General features: G+C 40.4%; 1 protein-coding gene across 4 annotated transcripts in view; it reads left to right on the top strand.

Moving 5' to 3' along the window:
• Positions 1 to 18822, top strand: part of drd3 (dopamine receptor D3) — a 44448-nt gene extending 25626 nt beyond the window's left edge. Inside the window, exons 4-9 of one of the 4 annotated variants that reach the window (XR_009770790.1) lie at positions 2744 to 2880; positions 5856 to 6049; positions 10824 to 10889; positions 14507 to 14864; positions 17725 to 18062; positions 18144 to 18822. Coding sequence is in view for 3 of the 4 variants with exons in the window: in XM_061713034.1 (XP_061569018.1) it covers positions 2744 to 2880; positions 5856 to 6049; positions 10824 to 10889; positions 14507 to 14864; positions 17725 to 17921 (952 nt within the window). In the remaining variant the exon portion in view is untranslated. Of the gene's footprint in view, positions 1 to 2743; positions 2881 to 5855; positions 6050 to 10823; positions 10890 to 14506; positions 14865 to 17724 lie in introns of all 4 variants that reach the window. The other 3 variants (XM_061713035.1, XM_061713036.1, XM_061713034.1) reach the window with 3 other exon arrangements.
• Positions 18823 to 20667: the final 1845 nt, after the last annotated feature.

Raw genomic sequence — 20667 nt, 5'->3', positions numbered from 1 at the left:
GGCGTTTCTGAATGCAAATGACCCTAACCGTGCACGAGCACGGCAGTTAAGAACAGGTGGGATTTATCATCACTGATGACTTACTAGTGTGTCTAACACAGCAGAAGAGATTAATTTTTAATCCAACTTTGAGTCCTACGATATAGAAACGCAGGAATTTCTAATGCTGCAGTACCAGCTTCAAGAAAGTCTTGAGCAATTCCAAAAGGAGGTACTGAGACGGATCATGGAAAAAGGAAGAGAAAATACAAAATTGATCCTGAAGGTGGAAATAGTGTTCTGCGTCAAAACGGCGCCGTGCCTACGGCGTGTGGTTTTCGTCCACGCAGACCACACACCGTCACCTGCGCCGTCACTGACGTGCACCTCCCGAAAATTGTAACTACGTGTCAAGCGACGCAGACCACACGCAGACGGAGAGGGCTGTGATTGGTTCGCTTGAGAGCAACGCATTTCCGGTTTCCGGTTTGAAGCAGTCGTGAACTTTCAGGGCTCTTTTCTTCGTTTATGTGTGATTTTTTCTATTTTGTTTTTTTGCACAATAGTTGTCCTTATTTCTTTGATTCACTGTGACTGGAAAAAGTCGGATAAACCATTCAGAAAAAGATCGCCAACTAGCGGTCGTGGGGGGTACTGCACCGCGACCAAATGGAGAGACGGAGAAGTCCGAAGGGTTCACGACGGCGTCACGGCTGCCGCGTGTGCTCTGCGTTGGTGTGACGCAGAAGCTTAATTCAGCCTTAAGTCTCAACCTAAGTCACAATTTCAAAATGAACTCTTGTCGATGACACAAGACACGAGAGAAGACTTTTCAAAGAAGAAGACAAAGATGATGGAAGAAATCAGTGATGAGTTTGGCAGGAAGTGACGTGTGCGCTCTGAATAGTACGTCCGAATTAATGTACACTACTGATATTTACTCAAAAGTGTGCCGAACTTAAAGGAGCTTGAGGCAGGATTGAGACAGGATTTATGAAAAAAATTCGTATACGTTTTAAGTTTTCTAGTAATAATGTCAGATGAAGCGTTCCAAACCAAAAAGAATGAGCCCTCTAGTGTATCTCTCCGTTGCCTTGAACAGGCTGTGTGCTGCAAAATATGCTGCAATTGTGACCGGAATTTCCCGCGCTGTCCTGCGGATGTGACGTCACATGACGCTGCATGCCCGTTCTCCCCATTCTCCCGTGCCGGCTTCACTGTTGGCTGCAGTACCCCCGACGGCCGTCGTGGTGAAGGGTGGCGCTAGAGAGTCTCATTTCTTAAAAGGAGCCTCATGCTCCTTTAAATATACTTTTTAGTATATACTTTTTAGTATGGCATTTTGGACGCACCGGAAGTCATAAGTAGTCTGTTTTACAAACAAACTGTAAAAATGAACACAAGTGTAGTTTATATGTGAATGAACAAAAATAAAAATAAAAAATAAAAAAACATTTATGGAAGTTACTCCAACAGATCTGTTTACCCCTCCACAAGTTGAGGAAGTTTAACGAAGTATACATTATGTGAATGTTTTTTCCTCCCATCGGTGAAGTCTCCAAAAATACATGAAAGTTACAACTCTGCAACTACACTTTAACACTACACAGCAACACTGATTGGCTGACTGGCAGGTTTATAACACTTTTAGCCTCTTTTGACTCTTAAATTGTAAAATAGTTGGATAGCAGTTTTCTTTGTGAAGCAGCTAATTTTCACCTGAGGAATGAAATCTTTTGGAGCCCTGTGGTTCTCTATGATTGATTTTTTTACACAAGCCAACAACACGCCTGCAGCACCGGCATGTTTGTGAGGTCTTCGATTCATATAAGCGCCAGAGGAATTCTGTGCCACTGACGGTGTGTAACAAACCTATATTACCTCCCTGACAGTCTTGCTTATGTTTAATCTCAAAGCGATAACAGCTCTGGGCTCTTCAGACACAGCATTAATGTACAAGAGAGGAAGTTCTGGCATGAAACCCAAGGGGGATTGTCTTTGAAAGCATTTACACTACCGTGCAGCTCATGTTTTGAATGGTGACTGAAAGCTGATAAACTTTGCTTTCACTCTAAACTTCAAATGTCATCAATGAAGATCGTATGTAACATTTTTCCCACCACACTTTCTCATCTCAAGTTCTATCTACTCAGAAATCATCCCACCAGGAGGGTAACGACAGCATAAAGCAGAGGGGGCGGGGGGGTATTTTTTTGTTGGTGCCCTATGGCCCGGGGTTTCACTCTGTGTTTTGCCCAGAGCACGGCCAGTGTAATTATTGCTTTGAGTATAAGCAAGTATGGCAGTTATCTGGCTCTAATTAACATAACATCACATCCAGTTTGGGCTGAGCTAAAGCGTAATTGCCGCTTTTTAAGAGGCATTTCTAAACCCAGTTTTCCCATGTTCATTATACACTCATGTCATATGGGGTGCTGATTAACTCTTAAATCAAAGCTCTTCTTTGGGGGTTTTCTGAATACCCAAATTGTTTCAGCACAGAAATGCCTAGTGTGCCTCTCTGCTGTTAGTCTTTGTATCGTCCACTCACTCTCAGCGGTGTATTTCTTGGCATCTGCAAGCCCAGTGTTTTGCACAAGCGCCTCTTTCTCTTTTTAATTATTCTCATTCACTGTCCTAGATCAGCACTTTTTTCTTCACTCAAAAGGTCAACACCTACCAACTCCCCTGTACACGCCTCTTTAGAGCTGACCATACTACTGTCTATAATTTTGTGTGTGTGTTTGTGTGTTTGTGCGTGCAGATACACGGCAGTAGTGATGCCTGTCTTATACAACACCACCCACTGCTCGAGGAGAAGAGTTTTTGGTATGATTGCCACCGTGTGGGTCCTGGCCTTCGCCGTCTCCTGTCCCCTGCTGTTTGGCTTCAACACCACAGGTCAGCTCAACAGAAGCATTTTAACTTTGTCTCTCTGTCCAGATGTGTCCTAGTGAAAGTGGTCACGCAGCAAAACGGAGTGCAGGGCGTAGTTTCCACCCATCTGTCCAATGTTGTGCGAGCACCCCCCAATAACCAAAGAACAAGCCCTTGTTTTGGTTTTTTTGGAGACCAAGGATTAGTCATGTCATATAAACACTTCATGAGAGATGTGCAGGGGTTTTCAAGGCCGTATTTTATGCCCAAACCATCATGTTTTCCAAGGATTTTTACTGCCAACACCGTCTTAAATGATACTAGAAGATATAACAAGAAGAGGCTTGAACGTTAAGTATTAAAGACAAAATAAGGTCAAACTCAGCAGTTACTCTCTGGAGTCAAACTTTGAAAGTAGTCCATGAAAGTGTTCCTCCTCTATGATGTTGGCCCCGTGACTCCTGTTAAGACTTGTGGATGTGCAGAAACGGGAAAAATCTTTGTAAAATGTCAGCATGAGACATGTTAAGGTTTTTTTTTTTTGTATTTGTGGATCCTAGAAACCTAAAAAGAGAATATTTTTCTCCGTAGTGTTTATAAGCTTGGTATCACCAGGACACGTTTAAGTCGTAAGGACAGGGACACATGATCTCTGGGGGGGTCCTGTCAAGTCCGTCACTGGAATGTTGATGGAGAATCCAGGTGGTAGTTGGGCAGCCGTTTGGAAGTCAGTTCAATGCTCTGGGTTACTTGTGCTTTTCCACCTGAATATTTGGTACACTGACATGCACATATCTGAACTATTAAAATGACTAAGACAATATTGCCTGTTTCTGATTGTAGTGTTTTCAGCATAAGACATTACATTCATACTATCATTGCCAGATTAATGACTCACATTGCATCCCCCTACGCCATTTGTGATAGTTCCTCCCATTCAGAGCCTTAATTACATCTATGGAGGATTACTCAGGTTTCTCTCTCACCCAGAAGAGTATCCTCTTTTCCCTCAGCCATCCTATTCTGCATAAACCCGCTGGAGCTGTGGGGTTTGCATTGTCACCCAGAAGTGTGTGTGTTGCAGAATGCTATGAAAACTCCGGTAGGGACATAACTGAGTGATTTAAAATGTTAATTTCATTAAGTTGGAGTGCAGTCTGGTCAAATCATACGCATGATGTAAATTTGCTTATTCATTTTCTTTGAAAACACAGATCTTCAGGACATGCTGCAGAAATATATCCAAACGTTTCCTCAAGCGTGACAGAAAACTCAAATTACCCAAAAGTAACTTATCTGGTGCAAGCAGGATTTAATCTTCAGTCGCAAACGGGAAGTAGTGGTCCATTTTAGCTGGGATAGTTTTTTCTGCCGTCTGATTAGTCAATACCGCTCAATCATGTCATTTTAACGCTTGCCTGGGACTGGCTGAAAAGAGGATGCAATTTGGAGTTCAAAAACAGTGCAACTTGGAAATACCCTGCTGTGAGCCAATCAGACCGCACAGATTACAAGTGATTTCATACATGGATGCAGTTTTACTCCAAATCTGGCCAAATATGAAGCAAACATAAAGGTGATCACAAAATGCAATTTACAATGTTTTATTCAAAGTTAGTTCTTAATTAGGTTGATATTTAAATATCGATGAGTATGTAAACATAGCCATTGTTTGCACAAATGCTCAAGTGGGTCATGCATGTCAAAGTAACACTTAAAAGAATGTGGGAACCGAATATTTCACCTCAGAAAATTAGATTGTAAGATAATCAACATGTTCCATACTTGCAATTCACTTTGGATAAAAATGTTGGCTAAACGTATGTCTTGTAATATAGTTACTCGCTTCACCTGCAAGTGGATTTGATAATGTAGCTCCTTGGTGTGATGAATGTGTATATAGATTTAGATTTTCTTCTGAAATTGTATTTTCTTTCTCTTATATCACTTTGGACTTCATCTCGCTTATTCACTGCTTTCTGACATTCAGTCAAAGTGTTTGAGTTTCCTGTTGTAGTGACAGCAGTAGAGGGAGTTAAAAAAAAGAAATTAGTTAATTTAAGGTAGTAGTTATATGTCATTGCAACTAAATAAGGTTATTGAAAAAGTGTGTCATCTCATTTCCTTGATGGCCTTTGGAACTTGGTTTTCATGAATTATTTATGCTCTCATTCATACATTTGATGAAACCGTCTCGCTTGAAGTGCAACAAGAAAAGTCCACAGTGAAACAACGAGATGTGATATGACTCATGTTTTTGTTTTTTATTTTAACCGCCAGCTGGATGACTGAACATCTACACCAGCATGAAATGTGAGATAGCAGAAGAAGCTATTTTGATTACAAAAGCCGGCGGTGCAGATTCATGTCTGCATGTCGCACAATGAACAGCATTTGTCAAACATAATGTTAAGCTGCTCGCACAAATTCGAGCATTTGGCTCGAGCTGCTGATGCTGATTGCAGCGCTGCCATTGTTTCGCCACCACACGGTGGACAAAAACTGGAAATTCATATCAAGTCTACTGTTCGTCTAGGACAAGCAATTAATTAAACAGGAACTGCTTGGCAGCACAAATACAGTATAACTTACAAGTAAAATGACCAGATAATATGAATCTGGTAAGTGATGGCAGCTTGGACACCAGCCACAAACAGACTTTTTGTCTGTCTGACCTTTTTTTCATCTTTGCGTGCACTGAGGTGTGTGGCGTTGATCCACGGAGAGGAAAACTTCTTCACTTCACTTTTTTATGACTGGACTTCTTTGTGCATTTTTATAGCTGAGGTCAGCACCTGTCTTTTTTTTTCTCATTAGCTTCAATTTACGGCTCTATCAGCCCAGCTGAGAGTTACTCGACTGAGGAATTTTGATTATAAAAAAAAAAAATCAGTTCACTTGTGCAATTACTGTCAAACTGATCGTAACTACAATCAAAGTGTGAAAGAGGTGAAGGATGTGATGTTTGTTCTAGTTGTGTTAATTTCTCTTTTCTGCAGATGACCCCATGGTGTGCTCCATCTCCAACCCCGACTTTGTGATCTACTCCTCTGTGGTTTCCTTCTACCTGCCCTTCACCGTCACTCTGCTGGTCTACATCCGCATCTACGTCTTCCTCAGGATGAGGAGGAAGAGGATCAACTTCGGACAGGCCAGTGGGAAAGTGCGGCCGGGCCCCACCCAACCGTCGGTGGTAAGGCCCTTCTGTAGCCTTTTCCTTCTTTATTTGTTTAAATGTTTTTCACTTTCATAAAGCAAAGTATTCATAATTAATGTTTCATTTAAATTCAATATAAGAAGTTTGGTTCTGTGATGGGCTCGACAGCTGGTATAGACTGAACACATACACACACAACTCCCAGAAGAAGGAATAAAAATGGATGACAAACAGTTTGACTTATCTGCTTTGTCTGAGATGTTTATCCTCTTTCTTGACAAATGTTTTTGTGATTTTTGTACTCTGACTTCTCAAGAAGTCACGAGTTTGACTTTCCAACATTTTTTTTTTTTTTTGCAAATGAAGCCTCAAAGGAAACTGAAGCAAAAGTCAGTTAAAAATATCTCTTTATCACTCCCATTCATTCTATTTTAATCTTTGCTTGAAAAGCTACTGATTAATTATGAAATGGTGTCAACCTTTTGTGAATGACTATTTAAAACGTTTAACGACAAACTTGACATTTCAATTTTTTACCAGTTACTTCAAAGAATGAGTTACTCCTGACTCAGTCAGTGTGTTGTTATTTTTATAGCTTTTAAAATATGGTTATGATATGAAGAAATTAATAATTGATGACCGTCTAGCTCTGAATAATAATACTGCTACTTGTTAGCTCCCTGTACGTTATCAGGGTAACGAGGGCAGCACCTTTATATTTATCCTACGTAATACCTACCTTTACACTGGACCTTTATGTTACAGACACACTCATGTAAGTGTGCTGTAGAAAAAAAGAAACCTCCCTTCAAGCCTCAATGATGTCAGTGAAAAGTGTTACAGTGAAGGACAGGAGCGCGTCCACCAGAAGATTAGGGCAAAACTGAGCGAGCAAAAGCTGTTTTTCTGATATGTAACAATTTTTAGAACTCCGTTTTCAGATAAAAGGGATCAAAAGCGATTTCACGGGAATGTCTGGAATATAAAATCAGGGTAATGTTAGATAAATGCTTTGTCATTTTGTTTGAGGCTGCTCTGTAAATGTATTGAGTGCGCTGATAAACACGCTTCAGAGATGAAATGTAAATGTTTAACTCAGTTGATGAGCAGCGGACACGGCAGTCCTTGCAACTGACGCTCTTTGTAATTAAAATGGCTTGTCGGGTTGAAGTTAGTAATTTTATTCAGGAAGGACATGATGTATGTGAGTCCTAGTGTTTGAGTTCATTTACCTCTGAGCAGATACAACTGAGAGGTGGCATGAAAAAAAAAAAAGAAACGCTCTTATCTTGTTTTCATAGCTTCATCATCTGGAGGCGTATAGTAAACAGAAATTCAAAGTCAGTTTTTGGAGGCAGGAAAAATGGACAAGTAGAAGCTCTAAGCTGTTCTGACAAGGCCCAAATCATTCGACATGACAGTCAGGCAAGATGTCAGAAAACAAAAGACGCCCAAGTCTTATAGGGGACCTTTGTCATCCGGTCACATGGAGGAGCTATATTAGGGTAAACTGAGGCCGACATGCTGGCTAAACGCGTGGATACATTTGGTAATATATTATAGAACCCATAATGGTCTCTGAAGTACGGTGGCCGACAAGGGCCAAACGCACTGTAACGGCCTAATGCGTCTCAGTTAAGGAAAACGGCTTCAAGTATAGAAATGATTCAAATTCACAAACTCAAAACGAGGTACAAAAAGAGGAACGTGGTGCAAATGAAAAAACGTGCTGCAAAAAACAAAGACAAATGCAGTATCATCAAACGCGCTGCAAATAGAGAAACAATGTAAAGTACAAAACGATATAAAACAAGAAACCATCTTCAAAAGAAAAACGCTTCATAACCGGTCACTACAACTGGAAGTGCTCCAAACCTGCAGGGGGCGCTCTCAGCGTAACAGCTCAATGGACAGACACACGGGATGTAGAGAGAGACCGAACAGCTGACTGAACCACAGTGTTTACATCCATGGTTTAAACATACAGCGGGAACGGTAATGTGATGTTTATATCACTGTACAACGCTGCACATTACGAGACATTTCTTTATTATATTTAACACCAGACGATACAAGGCTGCACATAATATTAATAAGATAAGATCATGATTAGAGATTGACATAAAGCACCTGTTAATGTTAGAGCACTTCCGGTTGTAGTGACCGGTTATGAAGCGTTTTTCTTTTGAAGATGGTTTCTTGTTTTATATCGTTTTGTACTTTGCATCGTTTCTCTATTTGCAGCACGTTTGATGATGCTGCATTTGTCTTTGTTTTTTGCAGCACGTTTTTTCATTTGCACCACGTTCCTCTTTTTGTACCTCGTTTTGAGTTTGTGAATTTGAATCGTTTCTGTACTTGAAGCCGTTTTCCTTAACTGAGACGCATTAGGCCGTTGCAGTGCGTTTGGCCCTTGTCGGCCACCGTACTGAAGTGACTTGAAACTGAGCAACTTAATTGATAGGGTGTTTTCTTGGGTGTTTTTAACCCGTGTGTTTTCAGTAATTTTTCCATCAGAGGACCCATGACCTGCAACTGAGCAAGCATTTAGCTGAAGAATGGTTTGATAGTCTTGAAATGTCACTGCACAAATTCAAGACTCCCTGTGCCAGATGCAACAAAGTCCCCGTTTTTTTACTCATCTTTACCAATGAAACTCTTCCCGAAGCCTTGTGGCTTTTTAGTGTGCATTTTGACAGATTTCTGTTTTTTTTTTATGCCTTTCAACAGTCAAGTCCCTGGTCGTCCACTTTGGTTCAAACAGTGACGGATGGTGCTATCTGACGCTGATGTACCTTGTCCTTGGAGTTAATTTTTTATCTTTTTGGAAGACTTTCTGGGCTCTTTGGCAACAACTCTCATTAACTCATATCCGAGGAACTGGCTATAGTCCCAAGGATTCGAATCATGTGATTTAAATTTAAAACTGTTTTCAGAGGAACATCAAGATGTTTGATCATAGGCTTATAGCTTTTACCTTTCAAATGCTTGTCGAGAATATTCCCTCTGGTCTCCTCAGCCATCTGTCTTCTTCGGTGTCTCTGGTCCATGTTCAGTGTGGTGAACACCATAATACAAACAGGAAGACTTTACATAAACATGTCATAATGGGCTGAATATTAACTTAGGGGTTTCGTGTTTGTGGACTAGTCGTAGGGCCTGTGCTGACCTTCGTCTGCTGCCTAAACAGTGTTTAGCCAATATTTATTGTTCACTATCATTTACTATAAGGCTGATTTGGAATCAGATTTAGCAGGTTCATTCTTCGTAATTAATCTGGGGTTTTAAAGTACGTTTTATTTTCCTCCGCTATCGCAATCTCTGTCCTTTTACATCACGAAGGTCTGGTGCTCTTGTGTTGTGTCACATTAGCATCTGAGATCGAGAATAAGGCAAACACTAGAGACGATGTGATACTCTGATTCTTCCAGGAAACTTAACGTGGACTCTCAATTTTTGATCTACAGTATGTTCTCCCTACTTCCATATACACATTACAATTCCAGCTGCCCAAACGGTGCTGCAGACCACGTCCTCCCTTAAATGTCAATGGTGCTCCATGCTGGCAGTGACCTTTTTGAGCAGGTTATCACATCTGTACATCCTTTGAAAAAAATGCTCTAAAAATGTTTAGAGTGATATGATAAACCTTCATGTGGAGTTTTTCATGATGGGTTCTGCATAGCTTCAAGCAACTGGGTTTAGAGTGACTGATCTGTCCCTTCTTTTTTTGTGTGTGAAAACAAGAATAAAGATAACTTTTGATAAATGAATATGCTTAATGGTGCCAACCTGTTTTCTTTTTTCTTCTTTTTTGTTACAGGGTAGTGTTTCAGTAATTATCCACCACTAATTACAGCAGTGGATAAATAAGAGCCATTGAGGATGAAACATTTTGACAGTGTCAGTGGCATCAGGATGATAATGATGCAAGTGTTTAGCATTTCATTTCAGTTTATTATGTCAGAAAGCAAATATGTGGAAAGCCCTGAACTCAGAGCTGCAACTAATTAGTTTTGCCTAACATGAAATAAACTGTCGAGTTAAATAGCTTTTCAGATTATATTTACTTACAATTTAGATTTTAATTTTGATCTCAATGAGCTGTCACTTCTTTGATTATATCCATCATCACTCTTAATGTTTGTCCCAGTTTCATCTATCATAAGAAGGATGGCTTTATCTTGATAACCGTGGACAAGAAGACACCAGGTCATCAGGCATATTGTTAAAATACAGTTAAAAAATACAATATTGATCAAATCAGTCCCATAACCTGCTTTGACACATGCAGAAGCTTTCTGTCTAATGAGGCTATTATGTTGAAATGCATTTTTTCTCTGCAATACTCACTTTGCAAATAATAAATGTGCAGTCAGGGCCATTGTTTTAATACCAGGCTACAAGTAACTGATTGTAGGCCTGATATCAGCCGTGTGATCCCAAACTGGAGTCGCTCTGGGTGAGTGAGCATTAATGAAAAAGGTTTCTAGGCACCTGTCGTTACGTTTGAGGTGAGTTCTAATTGAGCTGCACAGCACTTGGCTCGGGACTGAGAGTAACTGGAAACATAACTGACATGGTACCTAATTTTCTGTTCTCTCTCTTTCTTTTTTTCTCTCTCTCGCTCTCTCTCTCTCTGTGACGGGAACACTCAGACATTATTTGAATCTTAATTACAGTGTCCTCTGAGATGAAACAAGATTAATTGATTCATTTCTAAACATCACAGGAATGCTCCACCTTAACACAGATAAGCAATTTTATGTAGAAAGTAAATTCTACCGTGAATCTCTCTGTGTTTCTTTAGGAGACTTGCCTGCAAGAGGAGACTCCCAAAGCAAAGCAAGACTTATCACCTATAAGGATTAAAGTGGTAGGTGATACTTTATTTATTTATTATTGATAAAGCAAAGCCTAATGCCCAACTGACAACTGTGTCATATTTTCTACGTTTGCATGCTGTGACATTCCAGCTGATTCTGCTTTTAGCTTTTCATCCGGCTCTCTCTAAATGTATATTCATGCAAATCCCAGTTAATTGCTTCACTCTGTGGTTGCAGCGCAGGGGTTCAAGATGGAGCTGAAAATTATGAATGAGCATAATTTTTTCATCTAGAGGCCTGCCATGTGAGCAAAGTCTGCAGATGTTGCACTGCACCACCTGTGTAAACTGCAGGCTGCTCAAAACTGGAGGAAATAGCCAGGTGTACTTTTCCTCAGAGGAAAATTTGTGATCTGATGAGTAAGAAAATGCCTTGAAAATTTGTGGCCGCGCTGGAAATACACACTGCACAAGACTTAAAAGTAGTTAATGAACCTTATTACTCATGAGGGGAAAAGGCACACTAAAGCTGTCGAGTTTTTGCTGGCGGTTTTAAAAAGTGATTATTTGCTGGTACAGAAGATGAATGACCAGGCTACTAAAAGACTACATTCAGAAAAGCATGAAATATGGACATCCTGTGGTGCGCTAAACGCTCATGTAGAGATGTGATTTAAAAACCTGGAGTCAAGGCACTTACAGTCTATAATAACGACAGTCATGGCATGAATATGTAATAATACCGGTATCCCATTTTCTGAGCCTTATTCACAATGTTGTTAGCACAGTGCAGCAGCATCCACTCACTAATGGTTCTCACTTAAAATTAAGTTGGACAAGCAGTCTTTCAACCAAAACAAATCTTTAGATACGTTTTCTGGGATTATGAATACAGGGCACTAAGGTGTGATTGTTCGAACATTAAAGCTGCAGTAATTGTGTTTCTGACACACCGGGGCAGCGGAACCAACTGAAAACACTAATTTGACACGTAATCACCTCATTACATCATAACAAGTAGCTACTAACACATCCAGCTGTTAAAATGTAACATTTTTAGTCCCGTTTGGGACAGCCACCTGGAGATAAAAGGCCTGCTATGTTGACCATATAGCTACTACGTTTATGTCAGATCCTTGTGAAAAGTGCTCTTGAACATTAAGAAGCCCTGTTGCAGTTGTAAATGATGATGGTGAAGGTGGTGGGAGTGAATTAAAACACTAAAACATAGGCTAAAGTGGCCCATAGAGTGCATTATCGGGCCGTGCTACACGATCACGGGCAATTCACTCGCCCCCCTTCCTTCCCGTCCGCCTTATGGTTCCGCGTTAAATCGACGCACACCCTACGCCGTAGCCTACGGCGTAGGGTGTGCGTCGCCGCGTACCCTACGCCGTAGCTCTGTGCCGGTGTAACGCGGAACCATAAATCAGCCCCCGCTGTGCTGTTCTCATGGCAATAGCCTACATTTTCATTTAATGTAAGACTTTAATTTGTAGCGAGTAACGACGTGTCCAATTTTAAATATAGCGGATTAAAAGTACGATTTTTTCCTTGAAAATGTAACGAAGTAAAAGTAAAAGTACAGAAAAATGAAAGTATCAATAAAAATACAAATTCTCAAAAATCTTACTTAAGTACAATAACAAAGTACTTGTACTTCGTTACCTTACTCCACTGGTTATTTAGATATAGTCTACTGCATCCTCATTGAAAAGAATGAGCCTTTAAATGACAGCAACTGAATGGAGCTACGACAATTATTAGCTCCAAGTATTATAGCTGTGGAGGACAAGTTGCAAGGAGGGGACAACTTTTACAACTCTACCTGAGATTTACTCTTATTTGGTGTCCTGCTCCATCCCACTCTCGTTTTTTCTTTTCCTCAGTCATAACTTTCTTGAGTCTCTGTTGATTCTTTGAACATTGCTGCTGGTGGTCAAAGAAGATTATTGAATTCAATTTAAAATAATTCATATATTCCCTAAAGGAAATGAATTAAGACAGCTTAGGTTATGTTAATTAATTAAATGAGCGGACTATAAGACATAGTGCTATAAAGTAACACAGTTTGCGTGATAGATGGCATTTTCAATGATGGAAGGTACAGGAGATCGCAAGAGCAACACAATGGCCGTTTCTCAATATTCGTTCTTGTGTGTTCTTGCGTTCTTGTGAAACGTTATCATCTGCAGCCGAAGTACTGTTCCAATTGCAAGAAGATATCTGGACAAGAACAAGAACAAAATAAATACCCGGATATGTTCTTCCTCCAGCCATTTTATCAATGCCATGTATCCCAGATAGGTATTATATCTTTGAATTTGTGGTAAAGTTATGAAGATAGAGTGTATCTTAAAATTTAATCCGGCATAAAATCCATTACAAACACATTGTATAAATTTATGGTTATAAAGACTTGAGCGGGAGTCTAAGGTATATGGCCCATTCTCAGTTGTTTTTCATGTTTCTGATGTTTTTTTAACCAATTACATTGTAGAGGTTAAGTTATTATATACATATTAGGGCCAGTCCCAATACACCCCCTAGCCCTACTTTTCAGCCCTACCCCTACATTTTGCGCGTTCCTGTGAAGGTAGTGGTGTCCCAAATCCTCTTTGCATGTAGGGCTAGTGGGCATATTGAGGGCTAGGGGGTATGAATCTACCCCTTCACAGCGAGGGATTTCAAGTGCTGACTTCGCGACTGAGGGCCAGAAAGATTTCCCAGAATGCTTTATGTCATCATTTGTAGACTGAATCAAACAAAAAAACATGGCGGACATTTCTAATTTTTAGTGAATAAAATAACTATTTTGAGTGAGTTTCTGCATAAAAATGTGTTTTGATTACATTTCTAGCGAGAAATATATATTTTACTTTCATAATATTCACTCAGTGAATGTACATAATCACTCGCTTGCCCGTTGTTGCGTTGTATCTTCAGATCTCGCCAGAATAAAGGCTGATTTATGGTTCCGCGTTACACCAACGCAGAGCCTACGGCATAGGTTAGGTGGCGACGCGCGCCATACGGTGAGCGTCGCCGCGTAACCTACGCCGTAGGCTCTGCGTCGATTTAACGCGGAACCATAAATCAGCTCCCGAGCCGGCGGCTCTTCTCATCCCCCGAAAACATCGGAGCAAATTTCTTAACAGGCCTTACTTTTACGCCTGAAAAAATATTAAAACTTAATAAAGTTGCATATTAACAGCGCTACAGCGGAAATTAAAACCGCTTCTAGCTTGCTTACGTACCCGAACTTAAACCACTCAGTGACGTAGCAAGTGGTGTCCCAATCCCTAGGGAAGATTACAAGGGCCCTACGCCTTGTGGCTTCATTTTTAGGGCTAGTGGTAGAAAGTAGGGGGTGTATTGGGATTGGCCCTTAGCCTGTTAGCTCAGATGTGACATCAGCAACAACACAAGTATGCTGCTCTTCCAGTTGCAGAAAGAGCGGTCTTGCGTCCTCCAAAGTACGCTCTCCTGACTCGTACTTCCCAATTCCCCAGATAGCAAGTCCGTACTTGGGTTCTTGGGTATTGAGAGACAGCAAGTGCTTTCCAAATGCAATCAAAAAGTCCAATTAAATGAAATTAAAACTCTTATTTTATCATAAAAATAACCATTATTGTTGCTTTTAACCGCAGTGCCCCTTGTTTCCTCAGCAGACTGTAGAACCTTCGGCTCCTTCTAAGCCCAGTCTGCTCTCAGGATGCCTGTGGCGTAAACGCCCCAAAACGGGACCAGTTGAGAACTCAGGTCTGCCCCCAGTGGACACACAGAACTACTGCAGCATCAGCCACGCATCCTGTGGTCGCACTGAGCTTGACGTGGAGCAGGAGCAAGGGGTCAACAACCGGACGGAGTGTCCTCCTGTAAGGATGAGCTGCGAGGTGAAGGATCTGTCCAACGGACGGACGCACACATCGCTGAGGCCGATGTCTCACTCTCATAACAACTCACGATTCAGAAGCATGCACGCAAGGGAGAGGAAGGCCACTAAGATGTTGGCCATCGTGCTCGGTGAGTGGACGCTGCCAAAAATGGGATAAGTTTATTTAAAAAAAGAAATAAATAAATGGGATATGTTCAGGGAATGTCAATTTCACAGAAACACATAATACAGAAGCAATATATCTTTATAGTTGAATAATTTAATCCGCTTCTATTTTTCTGCCTCATATACCAGCTCAAATACAGTCCTCTTTGGTCATGATGGCTTCAGTGAATATGTTTAATTTTACACGTAACAGTAGCTGTGCATGCTGCGGAGCTGCAATAAATCGAGCTGAAATGTCAAAAAAGGTCTTGCTGGCTGCGGGTTCACGGTGTGTGTCAGGAGACACAGTGTTACGTCTGACAGCTTCCACGAGCTCCAATTATCAGCCGGGTTTCTTTCAACCTGGTTCAGTTCGTAGATGCTGTGGAGAAGTACACATACAGCGGAGGATCTCAGTCCAGCTGGGTTTTTTCCTATACTTTTCAGTGACAGCAGCACAGTTACATCTTTAAAACCTCTTTAAAATTCATAGAGCTTGAGTTTAATGAGTAGTTCAGCTACATCATAGAATTTCCTTTTATCCTTTGAAGTCTTGCTTATACATTCGAAACTTTGGTTGACTGCTGGTGGTTAATCTCTGGGTCACAGAAGCGACGCTCCATTTCTGTTCTGTCCTCAAGGCAACCTCTGATCCCACCAGCGTTTCAGAAGTGGACCAGTTTCGAACACTTCCTGTGCAGTTGGACGTGTGAGATCAAGAGTTTACCCAGTCACTTTGAGATGAATAAAGTCACAACATTACGCATCAATCTGCTTTTTTAAAAACGTAATTAAATTCCACTCCTAAGTCTGTAGCTTTATTTAGCCAGTGTGTAGGACAACACACTACTGTTATCCTTGTAAAAAGGTGAGTGGAATGAAATAAAATTATTTCTAGAATAAACTTTTCCTCATCTACGGTTGAAATCTCATCTGAGACTAGGGTTGCCACCTTTCAGAAATAGAAATAAGGGACGCCCTGATTTCAGCAGCGCAGGAGCCAAAAAAAAGCCCCAAAACTTCTAAACTGAATAAAAATGTGTTTATTTTATATGAAAAAACAAAATGCTTTGATTTAAAGTTTAAAGTGCTTTAATAGCATTGAACTTGCATGACTGTACAGACAGACAACCATACTAGCAACTGAAATAGCCTCCTATGCTACGTATGTCCATATCAGCCCAGATGTAATATAGCCTACAGGTGAAGAATATGGTGTAAAAGTTAATTTATTTCAATAATTCAACTAGAGTATGATGTAAAAGTTAATTTATTTCAATAATTCAACTAGAATATGGTGTAAAAGTTAATTTATTTCAATAATTCAACTAGAATATGGTGTAAAAGTTAATTTATTTCAATAATTCAACTAGAATATGGTGTAAAAGTTAATTTATTTCAATAATTCAACTAGAATATGTTGTAAAAGTTAATTTATTTCAATAATTCAACTAGAATATGGTGTAAAAGTTAATTTATTTCAATAATTCAACTAGAATATGGTGTAAAAGTTAATTTATTTCAATAATTCAACTAGAATATGGTGTAAAGGTTAATTTATTTCAATAATTCAACTAGAATATGGTGTAAAAGTTAATGAAAATACGGTACAAATCGTGTCCCGTATTAGTTCAATACGGGACGCAACATTTTTTTCTCAAATAAAGGACAATTCCGTATTTTACGGGACGGGTGGCAACCCTATCTGAGACGCTCTAACTTGTTTACCTGCGGCTTCCACTGGTTTAAGCAATATCCTCCTATATTTTATTTTGAAAACCCATCAGGAGTGTTTATGGCATTCGTGTGTCTGACTTCCTGCCAACACCATCTGCCATGTGTACATTGATGCGATGCAGCCGTGACTGAACGCCAAGAGTCTTGGCACGCAACTGCGGCAGAGCAGAGCACATGGTTGCTGCTAGGGTGCTGTTGAAATGGTTAATGGCTCCTCTGGTGGAACCACTCTCGTTGCCTAGAGTGGCCACAATTCACGACGGATGCCATGGTGGAGCCAGACCGCAGCACGTCCACATCTAATGGGACTCAGGAGTAACACGTCGCTACAATACCCCCTCCGTAAATCTATTTAAAAATGCCCCTAGTGTTGAAGCCAGGCAAGTGGGGAAGATAGCTCGTTGTTGAGAAGCAGTAATATTTACAATAGCCTGTATAATTTTACTACATCGCCAAAGCACTGAAGGGAGTTTATTTTTCAAGGACACTAACCTGCTATCTATTCAATTTTCCAGCATAGCCAGTTGCAGTATAGATCTGTAAATCCATTTTAAAATGATGATGGAAGCTTCACAATGTCAGCAAAAAACATACAAAAAAACCCCTCAACATTTGATCCTCTTCAGATAAACAGCAAAGTCAAAAACAAAAACCGGCACTAATCCAGTTAACCAAAAACACTAACATTCACATTTTACGTTACCAGATGACCAGATACATTTAGTGCGTCTTTGAAAATGTTCTCTCTTATAAGACGTACTTGAAACACTACTGACGTCCTTTTTTCCAGAGTGCTCTCTTTGTTTGGATACATGTAGCTACCTCAACGGTGATTGATGAACAGTGTTTTTACATCCACTCTTCAGTGGATATTTTAGGAAACATGAACAATGAGCTTAACTAACATGAGATTTCTTTCTCCCTTCTCCTTTTCCCATGTTTTCCTCTATCCTCACCGCTATTTTCAAACCCTTTACACTACACATTCTTCTTTTTCCCCATGTTTTTCCATCTCCCATCTCTTTTATGTCCACCACTGTGTCCTACTTGCACCTTCCATTCCCCATTGTCCTCTCTCCAAATCGTTCTTTTCTCTGCCTGCTTCAGGGGTGTTTCTCATCTGCTGGCTGCCTTTTTTTGTGACTCACATTCTGAACACCCACTGCAGGACATGCTACATACCTCCTGCACTCTACAGTGCTTTCACCTGGCTGGGGTATGTAAACAGCGCCCTCAACCCTGTCATTTACACCACCTTCAACATCGAGTTCAGGCGGGCCTTCATCAAGATCCTCAGCTGCTGAGGAGGAAAGCGCGGAGGGAGTTTGAAATGGAAATGAGGATGTGCACTTAAGCAAAAAAATTCAAATGTGGTGCATTTTGCAAACAGCGGCCCGTGATGCAAACTGGTTGTGATCAAGGGGAAACAAGAATTATGCAGCGAGGTGAATCACAGAAATGGAACAATAATGAGATTCTATTATATTCTGACTCCAGCAAAGAATAAAACTTTTCTTTTTCAACAGGGCTGGGACTTAATTGAAAAGTATTGAAATAAGACTCACATGTTCATATGCATACAGTGCCAGTGACGGCTCAAAGTGTGAGCTTTGTTTTGGACATGTACTGTACAGCGTGTGCTCGTTAACACAGTCCCTGCATTCAGGACTTTCAGGACCACGTACATTTTAAAGCTCTCAGAGCCCAAATGGAGCTTTAAGGCTGATAAATGGATGTGTGGGCTACTTCATCCAAAGGGCCTCTGCCTCCGCACTGTGTGGATTAACCGATGTTACTCACCTCTCCCATTTATCCCCTCCTTCATCACCGTGACCTTCAGTTACTCACCAGGGCATGCACAGATCAAAATTCACAGCTGTGCATTTGAAATGTGCTGAAAGGATGACATTGACCCCTTGCAAAGACTTACATCATATTTAAAGATTGTCACGGTATCAATGTGCAGGCTTTGTGCTCTGTGTGGATTCACTTGAATAAAAATGAAAGAAAAAAAAGAAAGTTTTTTGATGTGAAAACATTTTAAGGGGACTGTGTTTGTTGGCAGTTCTCCCTGTGATTAGTGTGGCCTGCTGGGTGATCCTGAGGAAGGCAAATGCTTTCTAATCTCAACAAATCAAGCAGGATTGTAAACTGTATGGTGAGCCAATCTGTCGTGAAGAGGATATCCACAGCAATGTGTTGTAAATAAGAATAATTAAAAAAAGAAAGTTTAAACATTTCCAAGGCTCATGTTTGCATGTGTTTCTTGTCATTAAAGGTGTTGTAAGATATAACTTCACTGATGTGTTCGGCTTTCTGGGAAGACCACAGAGAGGTTAATGATGAGTGAAGAGAGATGGAGAGATTTAGTCACAGGAAAATGACAGATCCAATGAGAAAACTGCAAAAGAGATAAAACATGTCAGGAGAGACGGGAAGTTATGCATAAAGTCAAAGAGGTAAAAAAGTTAACATAAAGAGCAAGAATCAAAAGTAACTGTGGGAGGAAACAGAAAGGGATGGACCTTGGACAGTTGCTGGAGTAAAGATGAAAACGGGAGGGGGAGGCTCTCAGCCAAGATCTCGGGCTCCTTATTTCTCCACGAGGCACCTGCTCCCTTGACATTTTGTCGACGCTGCCTCATTTTACTGAAAGTGCTTATGATGATGGCACCTTGTGTACTGTATATCTGTGTGTGTGTGTGTGTGTGTGTGTGTGTGTGTGTGTCTGTGTGTGTGTGTGTGTGTGTGCACGGTGTGATTCGGGAGGAACATGTCAGTTGTGATCTTCTTAACATAAACACAATAATAGATTGCACTGATTTATGTTTTCCTCTCTTTTAAAAGCCTTCCACACATAGCTATAATCAATACATAATTCATAGTTGAGGCCTAAGTGATTGCATATTTTCAAGGGTTTAATCATGACACAAAACACCCTGAAGGGGACATTCCACGGCTATCAAATCAGGGATTTGCACTTCTGTTTTTTTTTTTTTTATTGAACCTAAATTAATCTAATTTAAGGCATATTTTATGGTGTAAATACTGCTCATCTAAGCACATATTTCTAAACCATTCACAATAATTCAACCCCCATTCAGCTCTGAATGTAAGGGGATTTCTAATCAACTTAAATCTCCAAACACTTTAAGACTGAAAAATTAATTACATCCGACAATATTAAACAGCTGGAGGGATAACATATTTTAACGTTATGGCCGTGCATTTTTATCAGCTGTGATGTTAAAAATGATTCATTTGTCCTTAAATGCTGCTTTCCAGGGTCATTAAAAACAAAAGCGTTTATCCCTTCAGGATCATGCATTTGCTCATCCAATTTCATGGCAATCTGTTTTTTACACTGAAAGAGACTGTGTGTGTTGACATTATGTCCTGAAGGTACAAAAAGCTGATAGCCGTTAGAGAGCATCTATACCTAGCCAATATCTTGACTTTGTAATCATCACCATTCTCCAACTTGTATTGCTGTAGAATAGTACATTCCTTCGATAAAATCACAGAAATAAGGTGCTTTGACAGTTTTTCCACAGTGCAGTTCATGCTCACATGCTGGTGCTCTCAGGGTCAGTCTTAAGTTCTGACAATGTTCAAAGTCCTTGCTGCAGCACTCCTACTGGTTTTTGGAAAGGCGTCATGGAGCTGCACTGTGGGGAGCTGAAGATCTGAAGTCTTTAATATGAGAATCTGAGTTCACTGAACTCTGATGAAGCTCTGCCATCTAAAGTGAAGTTTTCTGTCAGATCTTTTTTTTAATAATCTTACCCCCCAAAAACAGGCATTTCTGGCGTGGGATATGTGATGGAGGAGAGCTACATTTAAATGAAGCTGACAGGTCCTCTCACTGTAGCGCAAGATGTGGGCTTCCAAAAGTATCAGAAGACAATCAAAACTGATGGTCAACCAACTGTGTCCGTCAAACCACTATGTAATACTCTTGTACTTGAGTTTTCGCAAAATTTGCAATACTTTATATACGCTAAAGTTGAAACCATGCTGACTACACACATTTTACAGTATGATAAATAG

This window comes from Cololabis saira, chromosome 22 (assembly GCF_033807715.1).
Source record: "Cololabis saira isolate AMF1-May2022 chromosome 22, fColSai1.1, whole genome shotgun sequence".
NCBI lineage: Eukaryota > Metazoa > Chordata > Actinopteri > Beloniformes > Belonidae > Cololabis > Cololabis saira.
This window is presented reverse-complemented; position numbering and strand designations above follow the sequence as displayed.